The sequence below is a fragment of the Rhinichthys klamathensis genome, unplaced genomic scaffold, assembly GCF_029890125.1.
Source record: "Rhinichthys klamathensis goyatoka isolate OS25496 unplaced genomic scaffold, OSU_Roscu_1.1 h1tg000020l_1, whole genome shotgun sequence".
NCBI lineage: Eukaryota > Metazoa > Chordata > Actinopteri > Cypriniformes > Leuciscidae > Rhinichthys > Rhinichthys klamathensis.
Window position 1 is genome coordinate 3,162,790 of NW_026606571.1, and position 19,765 is coordinate 3,182,554.

Sequence of the window (19,765 nt, forward strand, 5' to 3'; positions counted from 1 at the left end):
AAATGAATGTCATTGCATTATATAGTAAAATGTTGTAAAGAAATTGAGCTTAAACACTTTTCAAAATAATTTCATAAAAAGAAGGTTGGTATGTTTCATATTTTAAAAACAATAGATTTAAAAAATATGAACAATTTGTAGTTGTCAAACGTTAGGATAACGTTTGTATTTGTCAAACTGATTTCTAAAGGATCATGTGACTGAAGACTGTTGTAATAATGATTGCTGAAAATTTTGCCTTGCATCACAGATTCAGAAATTGCATTTTAGAGTCATTTAAAATAAAAAACATTTATTTTAAATTGTAATAATATTTCACAAAACTTCTGGTTTTACTGTGTTTTTTTTTGTTCAAACAAATGCAGCCTTCTTTCAATAAAACCTTTTAAATGGTTTTGACCCTTTATGTCAAAGTGGGTTAAACGTATGTTTGCAAAAATGGCTAGAAAAGTAAATTCTGAGAAAAGAACAGCATTTGTTTGCAGATGCCACTTGGTTTTGATGTGTTGTTACCTAATGCAATCAAATTGAAAAAAGTTGGATTATTTATTTTCAGGGAGTTTAGTTGTCTAGAAGTTGGGGAACTATGTGGTTGCAAGTCTGAGAAGAGGCGCAGACATGCCACACTCACTTCGGATCAATCTCTCTCCAGCACATATCTATACACGCACACACAAAAGCCAAGCCCCCCTCAGCACCATATCATGTACCAAAACAAAGTGTTCATAATTCATGAGCTCCTCACCAGTTGAAAAGAGCGAAAGATTCCTTTACATGTTCATTATTCAAAACCCTTCTGGCCATTGGGGAGCAGCCATAACACAGTTGGTCATTTAACAAACACGTTACAAAACAGGCACACCTCAAATACTCAAACATTAGCCTAATTAGACGTTTACAATTATGCAAGCAGTCCAGAATTGTGTATCCTGTCAATTTATTTGTAACACAAGTTACAAGTAAAAAAAAAAAAAAAAAAAAAACGTACCAAAATTACATTTCCAGATTACTGAACAATAGTTTTCTACTTCATTGAATTCTAGGCGTCCGGTAAAATACTTAAATTATTATCTTCAATAAGCTGGCTTATCGATCCTCATCTTTTGGCACCGCCACCGACTGGCATAGTTGAGTGATGCCATTGAGATGCAATCATTCATAAAGCGAGAAACATGATAGGAGCTTAAGACCTACAATGGGCATCAGTCAAATCCCATCCAGACAATTAAGAGTAGTCAAATTGTCCTGGGACCGAGGGATCAGGGTGGGCAAGAGGGGAGGTAATGGGAAGAAGAGATGTTGACTGCTTTTTGAAGCAGATACCAATGTCGGCAATTGTGGCATAAAGTTACCACAAAAACAAAAAAAAACTGGAGAGAGAGGTACTTGCAATGAAAGTGATTGAATATAGGGTAAGAATTAATAGAACAAAAAAAAAACTATTAGAAATCACCATACTTTTGATTGATTAATCACATAACATTTCCGAAAACTTGTAATACAAAGCAATTGTCTTAATTTACTGTTTAAATACGGAAATGAGTTGTTATCTATTTAAATATCCTCTGATTTGCATACATTTCCAAAACAGAAACACTGGATAAAGCCAGATTCAACATTCTTATTTCATTTTGTTGATATACTGTGGGGATTTTGGATATCTCTTTTTTTTATCACTCCATAAACCAGTTTTTAGGAATAAAATGTTATATAAATCTACTGTAAAAACCTTCAGAATTAAGATAGAACTAAATGGAAAGTTTGAGCTCCTGAAGTGGAGATTTCTGGCTCAGTGCATCAGAAAAAATAACTCATTTAGAGAAAACAGCCTTTAAAGACGAGTATTGTACAGATGCAAATAAATAGAACTGTAATAAAATAAACATGTCCAGTAAATGTGTTACATAGATGTTTTCTTTCCACTAGTCTGAAATAAGACACGTTATGAAAGCAAAAAAGCCTAAAATCTTAAAGTTTTGCCTGTCTTGCCTTAGAGAAAATGAGAGATGAATGAAATTGATTAGTTTTGTGGTAATCAACATTAATTCACAAGTGCTGTCGAGCAAGCTTAATTTGTATTAAACCCGGAGTACTCCTTTTAAGAGAGCCTCAAATGTCACCCAAAATCCATTCGGAGTATTTCTGTCTTTTTGTCAGATTTGTTTTGTAAAGCAGACGGAAGCATTGGTAGGTTGAGGTCCGTGACTCGGCGCTGTATAGCCGTTCGCAACTGAATTGAGTTTCTTTTCGCTGTATTACTGGGGATGCCTGTCCCTCCTCCCCCTCCCGTTCCCACGTTCCTCTTCTCCTTTCCATGTCTCAGGTTTTTAATGACGAGAGCTTGTTGTCTTTGAGATGGAAACAGTGGCGGTTTGGACCCATTTACCAAGAAAGACGAGGAGCCTGTGCCAGCCGTTGTGTGGCGCGTCAAGCCTACCCAAGTGACTTTTCTAGGTGCGGATTCTTTAAGCGTCCCAGTGTGTCGTAGTCGCGGTAAAGGGGAGGTTTGTGTTGTGGTTTCCATGGCGCTGAGGTGGCGAGCATTGTAGGTTTTCTCCTCAATAGCCAGTAATAGATCCTTAAAGCGCTGTCCCGTTCTGGGAGAAGCCCCTTTCTCTGAGTAGAACGTCTGTAACTTCTCTAACTTGTCATCATGCTGATGTTCACAGTCCAGAGATTGATATTTGTCAGAGTAAGCCGGTCTCAGATCATGTGGTTTGATTGGCGTTTTCATTGTCTGGGAGTCTCTAGAGGTGTCTATGGTTACAGTGGCATCACAAGGGGCAGAGTCACAGAGTTTGGTGCCGCTCTCCTCTCTGCAGGAACACTTAGGGGGTGAGACACGAAGCATCTCCTTTTCACCAAACGTTGAGACTAAAATACACACATATACAAATTCGGTCAGCTGAATAAGCATTATGTGAATTTCAAAATTAAACAAAAGATTAAAGATTCATTCCTGCAGAACTCTACAATACTTTTGTGTCATTAGTGAGCACTTTTGGTTCCATTTTCCCAAAGTCAATGGGTTTTTTGAATGGGTCTTTGGTTAAATGCCTGAAACAAGATCTGTGGTTATCAAAAGCTCAAGATATTTTCATGTTTTATTCTATGACATAAAATACAACAGTAATAACTCACTTGTGATTTAAAAAAAAATCTTTGATGGAGGCAGTTGCTAACAAGTGACTGTTGTGTGGGCCATTAAACGTTATCACGGCGAACATGTTAACTCATCTACTCACTAGTTCGCTTCCACAGCCTCGATGTGTTTACACTCACACTCTTGCAAACTATTCTATCTCAAACTTGCGACCGTGGTGTAGTTTGTTTATACCTTAAAGCCCCGTTCACTCCAAGAACGATAAGTATAAAGATAACTATATTAGCGTCCACACCAGCAGACGATATCATTCTGTTTATTCCGAGTGCGTGCTTGTCTGTCACTTTAAATGCTCGAGCTTGTTACAGCAGGATGGATTCTGATTGGCTGTCTATGTTTTATCGTTCTTCAACTGATTCCAGTGATATCGTTTCTCTGTGCCGTTATCGTTATAGCTTTGGTGTAAACTCTGCTATTCTTTAATACTGAAAACGATTTTTAGAACTATATCCTTATCGTTATGTTTATAGTTATCATCCTTATGTGAACGGGCTTTAACTTTAGCTTTTTACTCCTGCCGATTGTATTTAGGGTTCAAAATTCATAAAACAATCTTAATGATCAAAATGTGTAGCCATTGTGAACTTTAGCACAGTGGTTCTCAAAGTGGGGTCCGCGGACCCCCTAGTGGTCCGTGAACTATGGCCAGGGGGTCCGCGAAATAATTTATAACAGCCTACCGTTTTTTCCGGACTATAAGTCGTGTTTTCTTTATCATCTGAAAACATGCTATTTATTCCAAAGTGACTTATATAATGCATTTAACGTCAAATAATACAAAGTAGACACTTAGGTTTCTAAATTATTTTTTTGTACAGAATAATCCTTGAAACATTTCTCATTTAAGGCCATTCCTGTTTGGAATATGTGATTGAGTTTTGATATAGCCTGTAAACAATAATCATATACATTCTGCATTTCCATTTGGATCATTCATTGTAAAATTTAAACTGTCATCTTGACAAAATAATGTATGCCACTGCCCACTGACATGCTTTTAAAGCTATAGTTATCCAATTTGTGGGCCTTAAAACACCTTAAAATGCACATGTGTAGATCAAGAACATCAAAAATCCCTCAGGGGGGCATGCCCCCCAACCCCCCTAGCAAGATCACTTTTGGGACCTCAGTAGGCTATTTAGAAATTCCTGCATAGGACCCTGGGTGGAGACCGCAATTGTGCAAAAATATTTGATTAGCAGCTCCCACATTAACTTTGTGCTCAATCACTGTTATAAATATGAGGGGGTCCATGGAAATGTTTTTCCCCTGTAAGGGGTCCCTGGCTCCAAAATGTTTGAGAACCCCTGCTTTAGCAGGTATGTAAAAAAATGCTAACTTCCGGGTTGGCCGACAAAAATAGATCATCACTGCAACACTCTATAAAAATGATCGTTCCTATAAACGTGCATTAGCTACCTTTAGGAATCAGTCCATCATGTGTCTCCACAAGTATGGCAATCTCATTCGCTGTGTCCACAGGCAGTGAGGTGGGGGAATCTGCTTTGTCCACTAGGCTTGGCTGCTTTGGTCTAATGATCTCCGCAGGTCTTTTCACGCCAGTCTGGGCATCTCTGTCCTGTGATTGGCTGCTCTGGGTCTTACTGGCCTGCCTTGAGCTCCTCTCATTGGCTGTGTCACTCTGAGGAGACTAGTGAAGGAAGAGTGTGTTAAATGTTTTGTGCGTCCGTGAGTATTTAGGAAACAAGATGGAATTCTTGATATAGAAGGACAAATCACCTGTTGCTGACTCTTAGCACTTGCATTGCTTCTCCCTCTCGACAAGCCCTTATTCAGAAGATTCCATTCGCTGTTCTCTTCTTTCTGGGGACAATGACTGACATGTTAGCTGTGACCCAAAACTTAATAATATGCCAACCTAGGAAGTATCATGGTTTGTGATGAGTTTTGTCCTCCAAGATGGAGGACACAAGAAATGCTGATAAATATGCACCAATATTTAAATACTGATAATTATTCTCATGTTATGGTCAATAATGTTAAATAGTTGATATATCTTTTTACCTTCATGGTCCTCACAACTTTCTGATGCCTGTTGAGTTTTTTCAGCAGTATATGGTAGCAAGCTAAGATGGCCGACGGCTTGTTACTGATGACAGTGTGGATGACATCAGAAAGACCGTAACCTAGAGATTCAGTCATGTAGTTTAGCACAGCTGAATTTAGATCCTCGGGACGCAGCCTAAAGAAGCAACAAAGAACACACATATACACGTATCAGGAAATGTTAAATGTCTTTTTGTTGTGCATCTCTGTTCCTTTGGGTAACTTTAGCATTAGATTTCATTTAGCAGGTACCTGTTTTTATGAGTTACAGTATGGAGGGGTCTCTTGGCATAACCCTCATTCAACCATTTATCCTCCATTGCTGCTTTTATTGTTGGCCTTTTTGCTGGGTCTGGTTCCAGCAGAGACAAGACAAACTGTACAGCCGCTAGAAAGAAAAGAAGAGAGAGGACACTGACATCCTGACACTGCTAAAGTAGTCTCAAAACTCTGTTTTAACCTTACACAGAAGATCTCAACACTGATTTGTCAGAGGAGTGAGTGAATGTGTGTGTGTCCGACCCAGACTGAACTTCTCAAGGTTTCTCTTACAGAAGGGCAGATCAGATTCAAGAGGCACTTTGCCCCCCCGTGCCACCTTCTCAATCTGGGGGGACTCTTCAGATCAGAGTGGCAGTTTGGCACTGCGCTGGCCTTGTGTGTGTGAGGGTAGTGTTTGTGTCAGTAGACAGTGACGATCACATTTACTCATTCACTTAGAGTGCCATTACAGACTGGCTCAGGATGTCAACAAAACACACAAAATGGCATACCGTAAGCTTCAATCATAATTAATTTCCACCATACTTCAACAACAGTAATTTCTGTCAGGACCACTATCATCTAAGATGATTGACAAATAGCACACAGTTTGGATTGGTGGTATGGTTCTGTTCTGGGCAAGAACTCCCTGCCCAGCGATAACCCCCCTATAGGTTAAACAGAACAGAACCAATATGATTATATTGCAGATATCATTCATGTTTAATAATTTAATGTAAAACATAATTCAAGAAATTAGTCTGATTCGAAGGGTAATCTGAAGGCCAAAATCCTGACTGCCGAGAGGAGGAGCTGGGGATGGAGGAGGGTAATTCACTCCTGAGCAGCGCAATAGCTGCTGATAAAAATCTGCTGGTAATACTTTCAATTGTTAGCTTAAAGATCTATTTCTACCTGATTTAACACATAAAAAGGTGTTGGTATAAATTCAGAGATGTTAAATAATATTTTTTGACTTGAAGAAAACTATATAATATAGGTGTTACCATTTTTTTCAGTGTATGTTTATTTTATAATATTAATAATCATGCTAAATGATTTCCAGCATAACATTGAACACACTTTTTTGAGTTTTTGAAATGATTCAGCAGATGATATCTATGATACTTTAATGATTATAAAGTACTGCATCTGCAAAAGTATTGCATCTGTAACTTTCATTACTCTGATGATATTTTTCTTTTTAATAAACAATGAGTGGTTTAGAGAAACAGGATGCAATTCACCATACGTAATGTACAAACTACCTCACGATGATCTAATGTAACCTGCAACGGAATCGGGGAACCCAGCCGGGTTCTGTTCCACTAGCAGACATTTTACGTCATCATGTTTGTAGTGTATCTATTTTTGTGATTGGTTAATATACTCTGTTATTAATATTCATGAAGATTAATATTAATGTGCCGGATCAGATGATCTCACAATCTGATTGGGAAGAAGGACACTCCGAAACTCACTACTGCACTCAACACTTTTTCTCTTTTCTCTTTCTCTCTCTGTGTATCCTGTCCTGATAAAGAACTCCTTAGGGATGAATCTTTAACTGTATGCATGTGTGTGTGCATATACAGTACCGTTCACAAATTTGGGGTACAATTTAAAATAACTTTTTTTCGATTTTAATGTATTTTAAAATGCAATGCATCCTGTGATGACAACGCTGAATTTTCAGCATCATTACTCCAGTCTTCAGTGTCACACAATCCTTCAGAAATCATTCTAATATGCAGATTTGCCACTCAAGAAACATTTCTTATGTTGAAAACATTGTTCTGCTTAATATTTTTGTGGAAACAGTGATGCATTTTCCAGTATTATTTGATAAATAGAAAGATCAAAAGAACAGCATTTATTTTAAACAGAAATCTGGTGTGACATTATAATTGCCTTTACTGTCACTTTCGATCAATTTCATGCATCCTTACTGAATAAAAATATCAATGTCTTGAAAAACCACTCTTACTGACGCAAACATTTTGAATGGTAGTGTAATGGGGACAGTTTCCACACATAGTAAAACCTGAAATCACCTTCATTGTATGGACCAGCCAATAGTTTCAGGTTAGAGGATAGTAGAAGATAGTAAATGTCAATAAAAAAAGTGAATGGAAAGTCCCCACCATAATTCATAGTTTTGTTGGCAGAGGCCGCATTTTCACTAACTCTGCCCACCAATTGTCTGATTGAGCCAGACAAAATTACAAAAGAAATGTGACTGGTAACAGGAGCAGTAGCGTGGAGAGGTGGATGGTGCGCTAGCTTTTTTCATTTTCAATTACTGTAAATAGCATTGAATGCATTAGGTGTATAGAACATACTTTGTGTTGCTATTTCCACAGAGTGCAAAATGCAATAACCCCTGCCATACATTTTACCTTTGCTGATGTCCGACGGTATCACACTGATTTCTCCATTCACCATTTTCAGGTGAAGTTGCTTGATGTTGAAGGGCTCCACCGTAAACGGTAAAGTGCCGGTCAACATGGCAAACATACTCACACCCCTATGCATAAACACAGAAACACACAGTCGCATTAAAAAGACACCACGAATCAGCTGACATTATGTGATTGCCAGTTCTAGAAGACTCACACAGACCACACGTCCACTTTAGGGCCGTACTTCCTGTGGGCCAGCAGTTCGGGAGCGGCGTAAGCAGGGCTGCCACACTGAGTGTTCAGAAGCTCCAGAGAGAGAGAGTCTGCCTTCAGAGTGTTACTCAGACCAAAGTCTACACACAAACACACTCGCATGTTAGTGGACTTGCATGAATACACAACTGTCCACTGTTTCTGATACAGATACTGTGAATAGCAGACTGTTTAATAAACTAATTTTCTATTTGTTTTTTCTTCCTTAGATGTTTTTTTAATTAGACATTCAAGAATAAATCATACAGATTTCAGAAGCCTAAAATGAAATACATGAATAAAAGGATGAAAGAGACATTGGTTGATGCTATTACTTATGATATTTCTCATTGGTGAGTTATACGTTTTGCTAAATGACTAATTGTAAATGAGTTCTTCCTGTGTGCTTGCATTTGTGTGTACTACTCAAACCATATTCATGAGTCATTTCTTATTACAGTAAGAAAGCTTTGACAAAACTTTCCTCATATTAAATGTGTACATATACACACTATGTAAAATAGGCAAGAGGCAAGACACACTCACCAACTATCTTAATGTTGTTGTGCTCATCCAGTAGGAAGTTTTCAATCTTCAAGTCCCTAGTTAAAAAACAATATTCAGAGATGAAGGAGGTGAGTTAAAAAAGTAACTGCTGGGTGCAAAATTCTGATACCACACTTAAAAATCTGGGTATTTTTTTCCCTTTCAGATTTAAATCTGAAAATAACTGTTTAAGGATTGTGAACACTTACCAATGTTGCAAGAAGAAAAAAAGTTAAGATTTGGCACTATTTGTTGGTCACCGCTCAGGAAAACTGAGCAAAAACATTCTTGTTTTCATCAATGTAATTTTGGTATTAATTATATACAGTACTATTATAGTATTGCTTTTATTTTTATTATTTTTAAATTTTCATTTAAATTTTCATTTTGTTAGTTTTTTTTTTTTGTAAGTTTTTTAAGTTTATATTTTATTTTATTTCAGCTTTATTTTAAATACTGAAAACAATTTTTAATAGTTTTAGTTGATGATAATATAATGTAATACATTTGGGTGCAAAATAGAAGCATTTTTACTAGTGGTCTCAGACTTTGGGATCCCATATATATATATATATATATATATATATATATATATATATATATATATATACGTATATACTGTATATGTATACACATACATACATACATACAAACACACATGTCGGTCCAACTGATAGGAAACTCAGATCAACTCCCTCCATGATCAGCCTAGAACCTCTAGCAGAACACAAAATGTAATGAAAAATGTGAATTAAAAGGGGATTTGTACTAAAGACCTACTAGAGTTATTGTTGGTGATATCAAAGCTTGGTGGTCCTGGATGTTCAGTCATTCTGCCAAGTTTTACTTTTACACTCTCCGCTCTCTTTTTCCTTTTATCTTCCCTCTTTCTCCCTTTCTTTCCACTTCATAATAAACACTCACACTCACTTTGACGACCGCACGCTCCTCACATTTAATATGAAATTATATGAAAAGCCTATAAAAATATCACAGCCCTCAAAGCTATTTTCATTTCCCTCCATTTTTACTGACATGGCTGACATCTCAAAGCTCAATGGGGACGCACGCACGCACACACACACACACACACACACACACACACACACACACACACACACACACACACACACACACACACACACACACACACACACACACACACACACACACACACACACACAAAAGGCTGAAAGACTATGAAAATCTGCCAGTATTAAAGTTTTCTGACAGTGTATTAGGGGAAAGCAGTTTGACTGAGCTTTTCGGGGGTATTATTAGTGTACAGAGAGGTCAGCAGAGACAGGCTTAAATTCACACAGAGAGTGTTTGTGGAGCCAGTTGATAAAATAGTTTGATTTTGGGCTGATTAATCTCATTTGAAGTGGGTGAACTTTTGAACTGAAATGGACATGAACCCACATGCTCCTTTCGTTACCATGGGAACTGTATATGTTGACTAACGCGGCGGGTAGTCAAGTGTGTGTGTGTGTGTGTGTGTGTGTGTATGGCGTGTAGGTTGATGTACGTCCTTTGATCCTTGACATACTCTAAAAAAGGCTCTTTACTGAGTGGATTGTGTGTGACACAGACCTCAGCATTATGAAGCTTCATCCTGGGACTCCATTAGTAAGGAAGTCAGTGAATGATGTGTTAACCATAGTGGCTCTGGCTGATGATGTCATGAGAAGCTAATGACATTCCCACTCTTGCCTCAATTAGGCTTCACTGGCAGACCAAAGAACTGCACGCACACACATATACACATTTACTTACTTCAATCAGGACATTTAGACTATATATTATTTTTTTTTACTCTAACCCTACCCCTAAAACAACAAAATGTGTTTTTAAAATAAATGTATTCATTTTTTTATTTGATCATTTTAGATATATTTATACATTTTTGTATTGGAAATTAATAAAATTTTGAACTGAGATTTGTAATATAATTTGTATTATTAATCATTTATTGTGCTAATGATCTAATATAATTTATCAAATCCAAAATGCATCCACAAACTATAGCTAATTAAACCCGCACACATTCACATTTGATTTCACCTATTTTCAGACACACTTTTTATTAAAAAAAATATTGGTAGCACTTTATTTTACAGTCCTGTTCCCCATGTACATTCTATGTACTTATTATAGTAATTAGCTGGGTAATAAGTAGGTACTAACCCTGAACCTACCCCTAAACCTAACCTTAACCATGTAGTTAGTTACCTTATATTAACCAGTACTTTCTTATTTAAGATCACGTACTGTAAAATAAAGTGCAACCAAAAAACTATACAAGACTCTAAGGCCCGGTTTCACAGACAGGGCTAAGATTAAGCCAGGATTAGGCCTTAGTTCTTTTAAGGCATTTAGCTGTTATAAACGTGCCTTAGAAAAAAACATTACTGGTGTGCATCTTGAGACAAAACAATGGCACTGACATATTTTAAGATAATCAGTGCAAGTTACTTTCAGTTAAAACAGCTCAAACATGATTTTTAGTCTGGGAACTAGGCTTAAGCCTTGTTTGTGAAACCGGGGGTAAAATTAAAAGTATTTACAAATTTCTTTCTTTTTTTTTAAATTGATAATGTATCCTCAGACTATAACCTGTCATAGATCACTCATCAGTGTCTCGCTCTGGTCATCGAAGAACTCCCTCTCCTGAATATTGAACTACATATCCCATCTGTCTCGTTGTCTGTCTGAATCTCTCTCCTAATCACCTGCACAGGTGCAGCCACTTCTCCCCCCTATGTAAGCTGCTCTCTCTCTATGCTCAGTGCGAGGTCTTACATCTGCCACGTTAAATCTCTTCTGTGTATTCTACGTTCCCTGGATTTCCCTGGTTTCTCGACTCTAGCCTGTCTCCCTGGTCTCCGTGTGTCTGCTGCCTGCCCCGACCCCTGCCTGGTATCGTTTCTGAGTTTGGACTGCCCTTTTCCCCTGTTATTCACTGAGTTTGCTCTGTGTGCTTCTCTGTTAAATAAAATCACTGCAAATGGATCTGCACGACTCTGCCTCTTCCTCACAGAAGACCTCGCCACAACAGGATCCAGCAGTCTTGCAACAACTAACTTCTGATGTCTCCAATCAAGCGTCTGTTCTGATCGTTCATCAACAACAGCTGGAGAAACTAACCACACTTACCGAGGAGTTGGTGAAATCCATGCGGGCCCTCACGACACAAACCGCCGATCCTGTTCAACCCGCGGCACCTCCAGTTCAGCCATCACCCATCGTGAGTACTCCATCAAATAATCCACGTTTGTCTTCTATCTTCACCAACTGGAAGAGCTCTGGAATGGGTCACCGCGCTCTGGACAGGAGGTAATCTCACTTTTCCCTCCTATGATCATTTTCTCGTCCAATTTAGAGAGGTTTTTGAGCACCCTGCCAGTGGGAAGGAACCGGGCGAGTTGCTTCTGTCGATACGTCAGGGGGGATCATCCGCGGCGGATTACTCTCTAACCTTCCGCACTCTCGCCGCGCAAACAGGCTGGGGCGACGATCCTTTGAAATTACTGTACCGTCAAGGTCTCAACCCTGATCTGCAAGGGGAACTGGCATGCCGGGATGAGGACAGAACCCTCAGTCAGCTGATGGAGGTAACCATTCGCCTGGATAATTTGATGCGAGCCCGACGAGCACCCCTTAAGCACCGAGTAACTGCATATCCCTCCGCGGGTCTAGAATCTGAACCTATGCAGATTGGTTTCACTCGTCTCACCCCCGAAGAGAGAGAGAGACGAGTACGCAATCGTCTGTGCTTGTACTGTGCCCAATCCGGCCACAGGAGGGCGACCTGCCCCAACCGACCCATTGATCGGGACCCCACTGCGGTGAGTTTCAGTTCTCATATCTCTAAGTCTCTTGTATTAGCCGTCACTCTTCACTTTAACGATAAGATCATTGAAACGTGTGCTTTAATTGACTCAGGAGCTGCAGGGAATTTTATTGATTTGAGCTTTGCTAAAAATAACAAACTCTCTCTCGTTCCATGTGATTCCCGGGTGGCAGTGGCGGCGATAGACGGACGTCCATTGGGTTCTGGCAAGGTTCAGTTCATCACTCAAGAAGTCACGTTGATCACGGACGTTCTGCACACAGAGAACATTCACTTCTTCACCATTGACTCACCTCACCATCCCCTCATACTGGGCCTTCCCTGGTTAGAACAACACAACCCGTCCATCTCGTGGTCCGACAAGCAGATTACTCAGTGGTCCGAAGCCTTTCTGAAGAGATGCCTTAACACTCCTATCAGTAACACTCCACGAAGCTCCCAATCTGAAAATCCTGATCTCCAAGGGGTACCCGCTGTGTATCATGATCTCTCCCTGGCTTTCAGCGAGGACAAGGCATCCCAACTACCTCCTCACAGATCCAGTGACTGCGTCATTGATTTAATCCCAGGTGCCACCCTCCCGCGGGGAAGAGTATACCCTTTATCTCAGCCAGAGTCCGACGCCATGAGATCTTATATTGATGAGCAGCTCTCCAAGGGCTTTATCACTACCTCCACTTCTCCGGCTTCGGCCGGTTTCTTTTTCGTGAAGAAGGATGGTGGGCTTCGACCCTGCATAGATTATCGCGGTCTCAACGAAATCACGGTCAAGTTTCGCTATCCTCTGCCCCTGGTTCCGGCCGCCCTGGAACAACTCCGCACCGCCAAATTCTTCACAAAGCTAGACTTGCGCATTGCGTACAATCTGATCCGTATAAGAAGAGGTGATGAGTGGAAAACCGCTTTCTCGACAACGACGGGGCACTATGAGTACCGGGTCATGCCGTTCGGCCTTTCCAACAGTCCGTCAGTGTTCCAGGCCTTTGTAAATGAGATTTTCCGCGACATGCTCAACCAGAAGGTAATCGTATACATCGATGACATCTTGATCTTCTCTGACACTCTGGAATCTCATGTACGGGATGTGCGAGCAGTTCTCCAACGTCTCATCAAGAACCGTCTGTATGCCAAGGTGCATAAATGTGAATTTCATCAAACTCAGATCACCTTTTTGGGGTACATCATCAGTGCGGAGGGAGTTACCATGGATGACAGCAAGGTCTGATCTGTAGTTAACTGGCCACAACCCACCACCGTTAAAGAGATGCAACGTTTTCTGGGCTTTGCCAATTTCTACAGGCGGTTCATCCGAAATTTCAGCATCACCGCAGCCCCACTCACATCTCTCCTAAGAGGACGGGGACATCGGTTGAGATGGTCACCTGAGAGTTTATCTGCCTTCAATCAGCTAAAGGAGAAATTCACCACCGCTCCTATCCTTCACCATCCTGATTCCGAGCGTGAGTTCTTTGTGGAAGTGGACGCCTCCAGCACGGGCATCGGTGCCATTCTGTCTCAGCGGCATGGAGACCCTGCTAAGATGTTTCCCTGTGCCTATTATTCCCGTAAGCTCTCCTCTGCTGAACGAAATTACGACGTGGGCGACAGGGAACTTCTGGCCATGAAGGCAGCACTAGAAGAGTGGCGACACTGGCTAGAGGGAGCTCGTCTGCCGTTCACCGTGCTCACGGACCATCGTAATCTGGAATACATCAGATCAGACAAACGTTTAAATTCCAGACAAGCCAGATGGTCCCTCTTTTTCTCCAGGTTTGATTTCAAGATAACCTACCGTCCTGGCTCTAAGAATGGTAAAGCAGACGCCCTGTCCCGCCAGTTCGATAACTCACCTGTTCCTCCAACATCCGGGCCCATCCTACCTTCGTCTCTCATTGTCGCCCCTGTTCAGTGGGACATAATGACCGAGATCTCCGCTGCTCTGAGGGAGAGTCCACCGCCTGTCGAGTGTCCTTCCAACCTCACCTTTGTACCACAATGCCTCCGCACCCGAGTGTTACAATGGGTACATAACATTCCCAGTTCTGGACACCCAGGGATTTCTGCGACCACACATCTAGTCTCCAACCGCTTTTGGTGGCCTTCGCTCCAGGCTGATGTGATTTCCTTCGTTCGGCAATACTCCACATGTAATATCGTCAAATCCTCTCATCTGAAGCCAGCTGGTCTTCTTCAGCCCCTGCCCATACCACAGCGACCATGGTCCCACATCGCGGTCGACTTCGTTACTGATCTGCCTCCCAGCCAGGGTTACACCACCATTCTCTCAGTGGTCGACCGTTTTTTGAAAGCCTGCAGGTTTATTCCCTTGGTCGGGTTACCCACAGCGTTACAGACAGCTGAGGCCCTGCTACAACATGTCTTTCGCTTGTACGGTTTACCAGAGGACATCATCTCAGACAGTGGTCCCCAATTTACCTCCCGGGTTTGGCGGTCATTGTGTGAACAACTCAACATCAACGTCAGTTTGACTTCTGGCTATCATCCCCAGGCCAACGGACAGGTGGAGAGGTTGAATCAGGAGCTCACACGCTTTCTACGCACCTACTGCCACCAAAACCAGCAGGACTGGAGTCGCTTCCTCGTCTGGGCTGAGTACGCCCAGAATTCCCTGCGCAAGCCCTCGACTGGTCTTACTCCTTTCCAGTGTGTGTTAGGTTTCCAGCCTCCATTATTTCCCTGGTCAGGTGACCCCTCTGATCTGCCCACAGTTGACGCCTGGTTACAGAGGAGCGAGGAGACGTGGAACAACGCTCATGTCCACCTTCAGCGGGCCGTGCGCAGAGTCAAGGTACAGGCTGATCGTCACAGGAGAGGGGGTCCGAGGTACACGCCCGGTCAATGGGTCTGGCTGTCGACAAGAGATTTACGTCTCCGGCTTCCCAGTAAAAAGTTAAGCCCCAGATTCGTGGGTCCCTTCAAGATCCTCAGACAGATTACTCCAGTGTCTTTCCGGTTAGCCTTACCATCTTCTTACCGCATTTCCCCTACCTTTCACATGTCTTTGCTTAAACCTGCAGTTGCTCCGAGGAGAGAGGAGAGCCAGGAGGAGACCACGGCGGAGAGTTCTCCTCCCATCATCATGGAGGACGAGGGGGTTTACCAGGTGAAGGAGATTCTCGATTCCAGACGCAGAGGCAGGGTGTTGCAGTATCTCATTGACTGGGAGGGGTTTGGTCCTGAGGAGAGATCCTGGGTAACTTCTCAGGACATCCTGGATCCAGTTCTCATCACCACTTTCCATCTGAACCATCCAGAGAGGCCAGCCCCTAGACCCCGTGGGAGACCCCGTCGGAGCACTGGTCCTCGCTTCGGGAGCCGCTCGCAGGAGGGGGGCTCTGTCATAGATCACTCATCAGTGTCTCGCTCTGGTCATCGAAGAACTCGCTCTGGTCCCGTTGTCTGTCTGAATCTCTCTCCTAATCACCTGCACAGGTGCAGCCACTTCTCCCTCCTATGTAAGCTGCTCTCTCTCTATGCTCAGTGCGAGGTCTTACATTTGCCACGTTAAATCTCTTCTGTGTATTCTACGTTCCCTGGATTTCCCTGGTTTCTCGACTCTAGCCTGTCTCCCTGGTCTCCGTGTGTCTGCTGCCTGCCCCGACCCCTGCCTGGTATCGTTTCTGAGTTTGGACTGCCCTTTTCCCCTGTTATTCACTGAGTTTGCTCTGTGTGCTTCTCTGTTAAATAAAATCACTGCAAATGGATCTGCACGACTCTGCCTCTTCCTCACATAACCAAGCACACCGACAAACGCATACGCTTGCTCTTTGATTTCATCCATTTTCAAACACTTCTCTCATCTATGACACACAGCACTTCATTATTTTAGACTAGAATCCGCTATACAGCATAGCACCCTCTCAGCGTTTTCCTTTCTTTTTCTTTCTCATTCCACCCCCTAACACTCCATATGACACTTCATTTTGGGGGTGTAATTTTGTCATTTAACATGTCCTGTCAGTATCTGTGTGTGTGTGTGTGTGTGTGCTGATTACCTGTGAACTATCCCGTGTCGGTGCAGGTGTTCCACTGCAGACAGTATCTGGCGGGTGTACCTGCGGACCTCTCTCTCCTCCAACCGCTTGCGTTCACAGATTCGGTCCATAAGGTCTCCTCCTCCGCACAGCTCCATGGCCATGTAGTAGCAGTTCTCCGTCTCCAACGTCTCCAGCAGCAAGACGATGTTGGGGTGGCGGATCAGCTGGTGAATCCGGGGTTCACGCTTCATGTTTTTTAAAACGTATGAATCCTGACGAGCCTTCTTCTTATCTATCACTTTGATCGCCACCTGCAGAAACAGAGAGCATTTTCTAAGGTTTTTCTAGTAAAATTATTAGAAGAAATAATAATGTAAGAGGACAGTTTAGTCTTAGAAGTATTTAAGATATCTTGTAAGAAATTGTATGGAAGAAATCTTTCATTTAACTTCACAGCTGTTTCTCCTTAAATTCCTGGAGGGGGGGGGGGGGGGGATCTCACTTGATTTTTATTTTCTATAAGACAATATTGTGTAAAGAAAACTTCTATATATAAAACTGGTTTAGGTGAGTTTCCCAACGCCGACCATACCACGCCACGGTATACACTATAGCTCACAGTCCCTCTCTTTAAGAACTCCATGATAATAATTTACATTCTAAAATCCTAGGATTGTGCTTGGGGTGATGTATGCTTACGCATCACCACAGCAACCTGTTCAGGTAAACAGAGTGGTCAGGAAGGGCTCAGTGATGTGAATAAGAGCTGGTAACATTCACACGCACACAGGCCACATTTACTGACCCGTGAAAGCTCAGGTCACCACAGTGAGGAGAGGAGGACAGGTTGAGCTAAAACTCACTCTCTCTCTCTCTCTGTTTGTCTGTGTCATGATGAACCCAGAAGTTTTCGAATTACCAAAAACGTACTCATTATTGATATACTGGCAATATTGTGTATTTATTTATAAATAAATAATCTAATTTATTTGTAAACCTACATTACATTCATACGCATACACATTCACATGAAAAAGAGATTTTTCACTCAAGTTCTATTAAAGCTGATGTGAAATGTTTTACAACACAAAAATTGTCAAATAAAATTTCAAATCATTAAAACAATGATGATCTAAAGTACCACTATATCATTACCATCTATTATACGTCTGCAGACAAAATACAGGTAACATCTTACAGTAGGCTTACTAATAATGAATTCTTCTAAAGCATTTATTAACCTTAGTTCATGTTAATTTCAACATTTACTAAGACATTATTGACATCAAAAGTTGTATCTGATAATATTATTTAATGGACCTGAGTTATCATGAACAAACAATGAAAGTATTTTTATTAACTAATGTTATCGAAGATTAATAAACAAATGTATTGTTCCTTGTTAGTGAATGTTAGTTAATGCATTAACTAATGGGACCTTACTGTAAAAATGTAACCAAACTACACACTAGTTAGCATGCATAAAAATCACTAGCCAACACACAATTCATGGTCATCCCACTAAACATAAAGTGCCATTAAATGTTTCTATCAGTGTAAGTGTGTTTGTGTGGATGGATTATTACTGCGGTGCGTGTCAGAGATTAGGAAAGACGGAGTCGCTATGAAAGCTGAGACAGAGAGACAGCATGAAAAATGGATGACAACCCTTCAGCGCACTGATGACTGACACCATTAGTGTGTGACACTGTGCCTTTGATTGACAGGCGTCTGCGTGTAAGAGACTGGGTGTGTGCCTGTTACCTTCTCTCCTGTACTGATGTGCATCCCCAGCATAACTTTGGCGAACGAGCCCTTGTTGATCATTTTGCCCACCAGGTAGCTGCCCACACGCTTAGTGTGAGGAAAGTTTTGGAGCAGGTCGCGGGGCACTTTTCCAAGACAGGGAGGTGCCGCCTGCTCCAGCTCCCCTGAATCTGTCATGCTCCCATCCAGAGATGACTTCAATGCAGCCGGCATGATGCCAGTGATGCCCGTCTGCTAGCAGATCCACAGGGTGACACCGAGCGGACAGGTGGAGGATGGAGGAAAACCGGTTGGCAAGGGAGGAAGGGCATGAGTGATGGAGGCTGGTCTCACTGGTTCTTCTTTAGCTGTTGGTCTGTCCTGTCAAGAAGGAGAATATCCACTCTTCGCTCCTCTCATGTGTTTTTTCTTTAGTCCTGATACTGATCCATAATCACATGTCCAGTGTTGGGACCAGGTGCCTGTCTTTTACTCGTCTCTAGCCTCAGATCTACCTCTCTTTATCTGTTTTTTTCATCTAGACTGTCTCTTTTCGGTCCAACGGAAGGTTCTTCTGTCAGTCTGGTTAGTTCATGCACTCTTGTCTTTGTGTGTGTATGTGTGTGTGTGCGCGCGCCTGGTAGATAATTAACTGTATCTGGTCTCAGGTTGATGCTGTGAGCCTAGCGTAGTGAGAGGACACACTACACCATAATGACCCCCCACCTACACGCACGCAGAAGAACGCAACCTGAAAAACACAGCTCCCAAAAATGACATTGCAAAGTTTTAATGTATATCATAAGTGCATAAGTGGGATTGAAACTTTGAGTTCTATTTACTTCTAATTAGTTCCTACATATTTCTACTAGCTTTATGTATTTTTAAAATTTATTTTTGTAATGTATAACTTAAGTCAGTTTGTGAAATATAATATAGCATAACATAATATAATATGATATAATATATATTTTTCTAAATGCCAAAAAATCCAAACATCCATATATATATATATATATATATATATATATATATACACACACACATGCAAGTTTGAATAATATAATATATTTGTATATAGGAATATGTTTTTATATTTATATATTTGAATATATAAGTTTGAATATATTTTTGAAAAAATGTACTGTATAGGCTATACTGTATGTATATATATATATATATATATATATATATATATATATATATATATATATATATATATATATATATGTTTTTAAAGTCTTTAGTGTTATATTTCTATTAATATGTAAATGTATATGTACACTCACCGGCCACTTTATTAGGTACCCCATGCTAGTAACGGGTTGGACCCCCTTTTGCCTTCAGAACTGCCTCAATTCTTCGTGGCATAGATTCAACAAGGTGCTGGAAGCATTCCTCAGGGAGTTTGGTCCATATTGACATGATGGCATCACACAGTTGCCGCAGATTTGTCGGCTGCACATCCATGATGCGA

At 41.2% G+C, this 19,765-nt stretch overlaps 1 protein-coding gene and 1 long non-coding RNA gene across 2 annotated transcripts; one reads left to right on the plus strand and one right to left on the minus strand.

The window, feature by feature from the left end:
* Nucleotides 1-1,950: 1,950 nt before the first annotated feature.
* On the minus strand, nt 1,951-19,005 carry LOC130075011 (hormonally up-regulated neu tumor-associated kinase homolog A). Its single transcript, XM_056239741.1, has 10 exons — nt 18,307-19,005; nt 16,561-16,853; nt 8,692-8,747; nt 8,108-8,246; nt 7,891-8,018; nt 5,483-5,618; nt 5,189-5,366; nt 4,904-4,987; nt 4,583-4,814; nt 1,951-2,874 (listed from the first exon to the last, which is right to left on the minus strand). Exons 1-10 carry the CDS (start codon nt 18,520-18,522, stop codon nt 2,117-2,119), a joined length of 2,220 nt encoding a protein of 739 aa, XP_056095716.1. The 5' UTR covers nt 18,523-19,005; the 3' UTR covers nt 1,951-2,116.
* LOC130075177 (uncharacterized) lies at nt 8,164-8,777 on the plus strand. The gene is made up of 3 exons (XR_008805433.1): nt 8,164-8,268; nt 8,376-8,498; nt 8,723-8,777. It is a non-coding gene; the product is annotated as an uncharacterized LOC130075177 (long non-coding RNA).
* Nucleotides 19,006-19,765: the final 760 nt, after the last annotated feature.

Bases quoted from the DNA above. Each gene is read 5' to 3' on its own strand.
- LOC130075011 (XM_056239741.1), bottom strand. From the start codon at position 18,522: ATGCCGGCTGCATTGAAGTCATCTCTGGATGGGAGCATGACAGATTCA. The intron at 8,019-8,107 runs GTGAGTCTTCTA...GTTTATGCATAG, and splicing joins AAAGTGGACGTGTGGTCTGT to GGGTGTGAGTATGTTTGCCA. The intron at 2,875-4,582 runs GTAGCTAATGCA...TGTGTATTTTAG, and splicing joins TGATGGACTGATTCCTAAAG to TCTCAACGTTTGGTGAAAAG.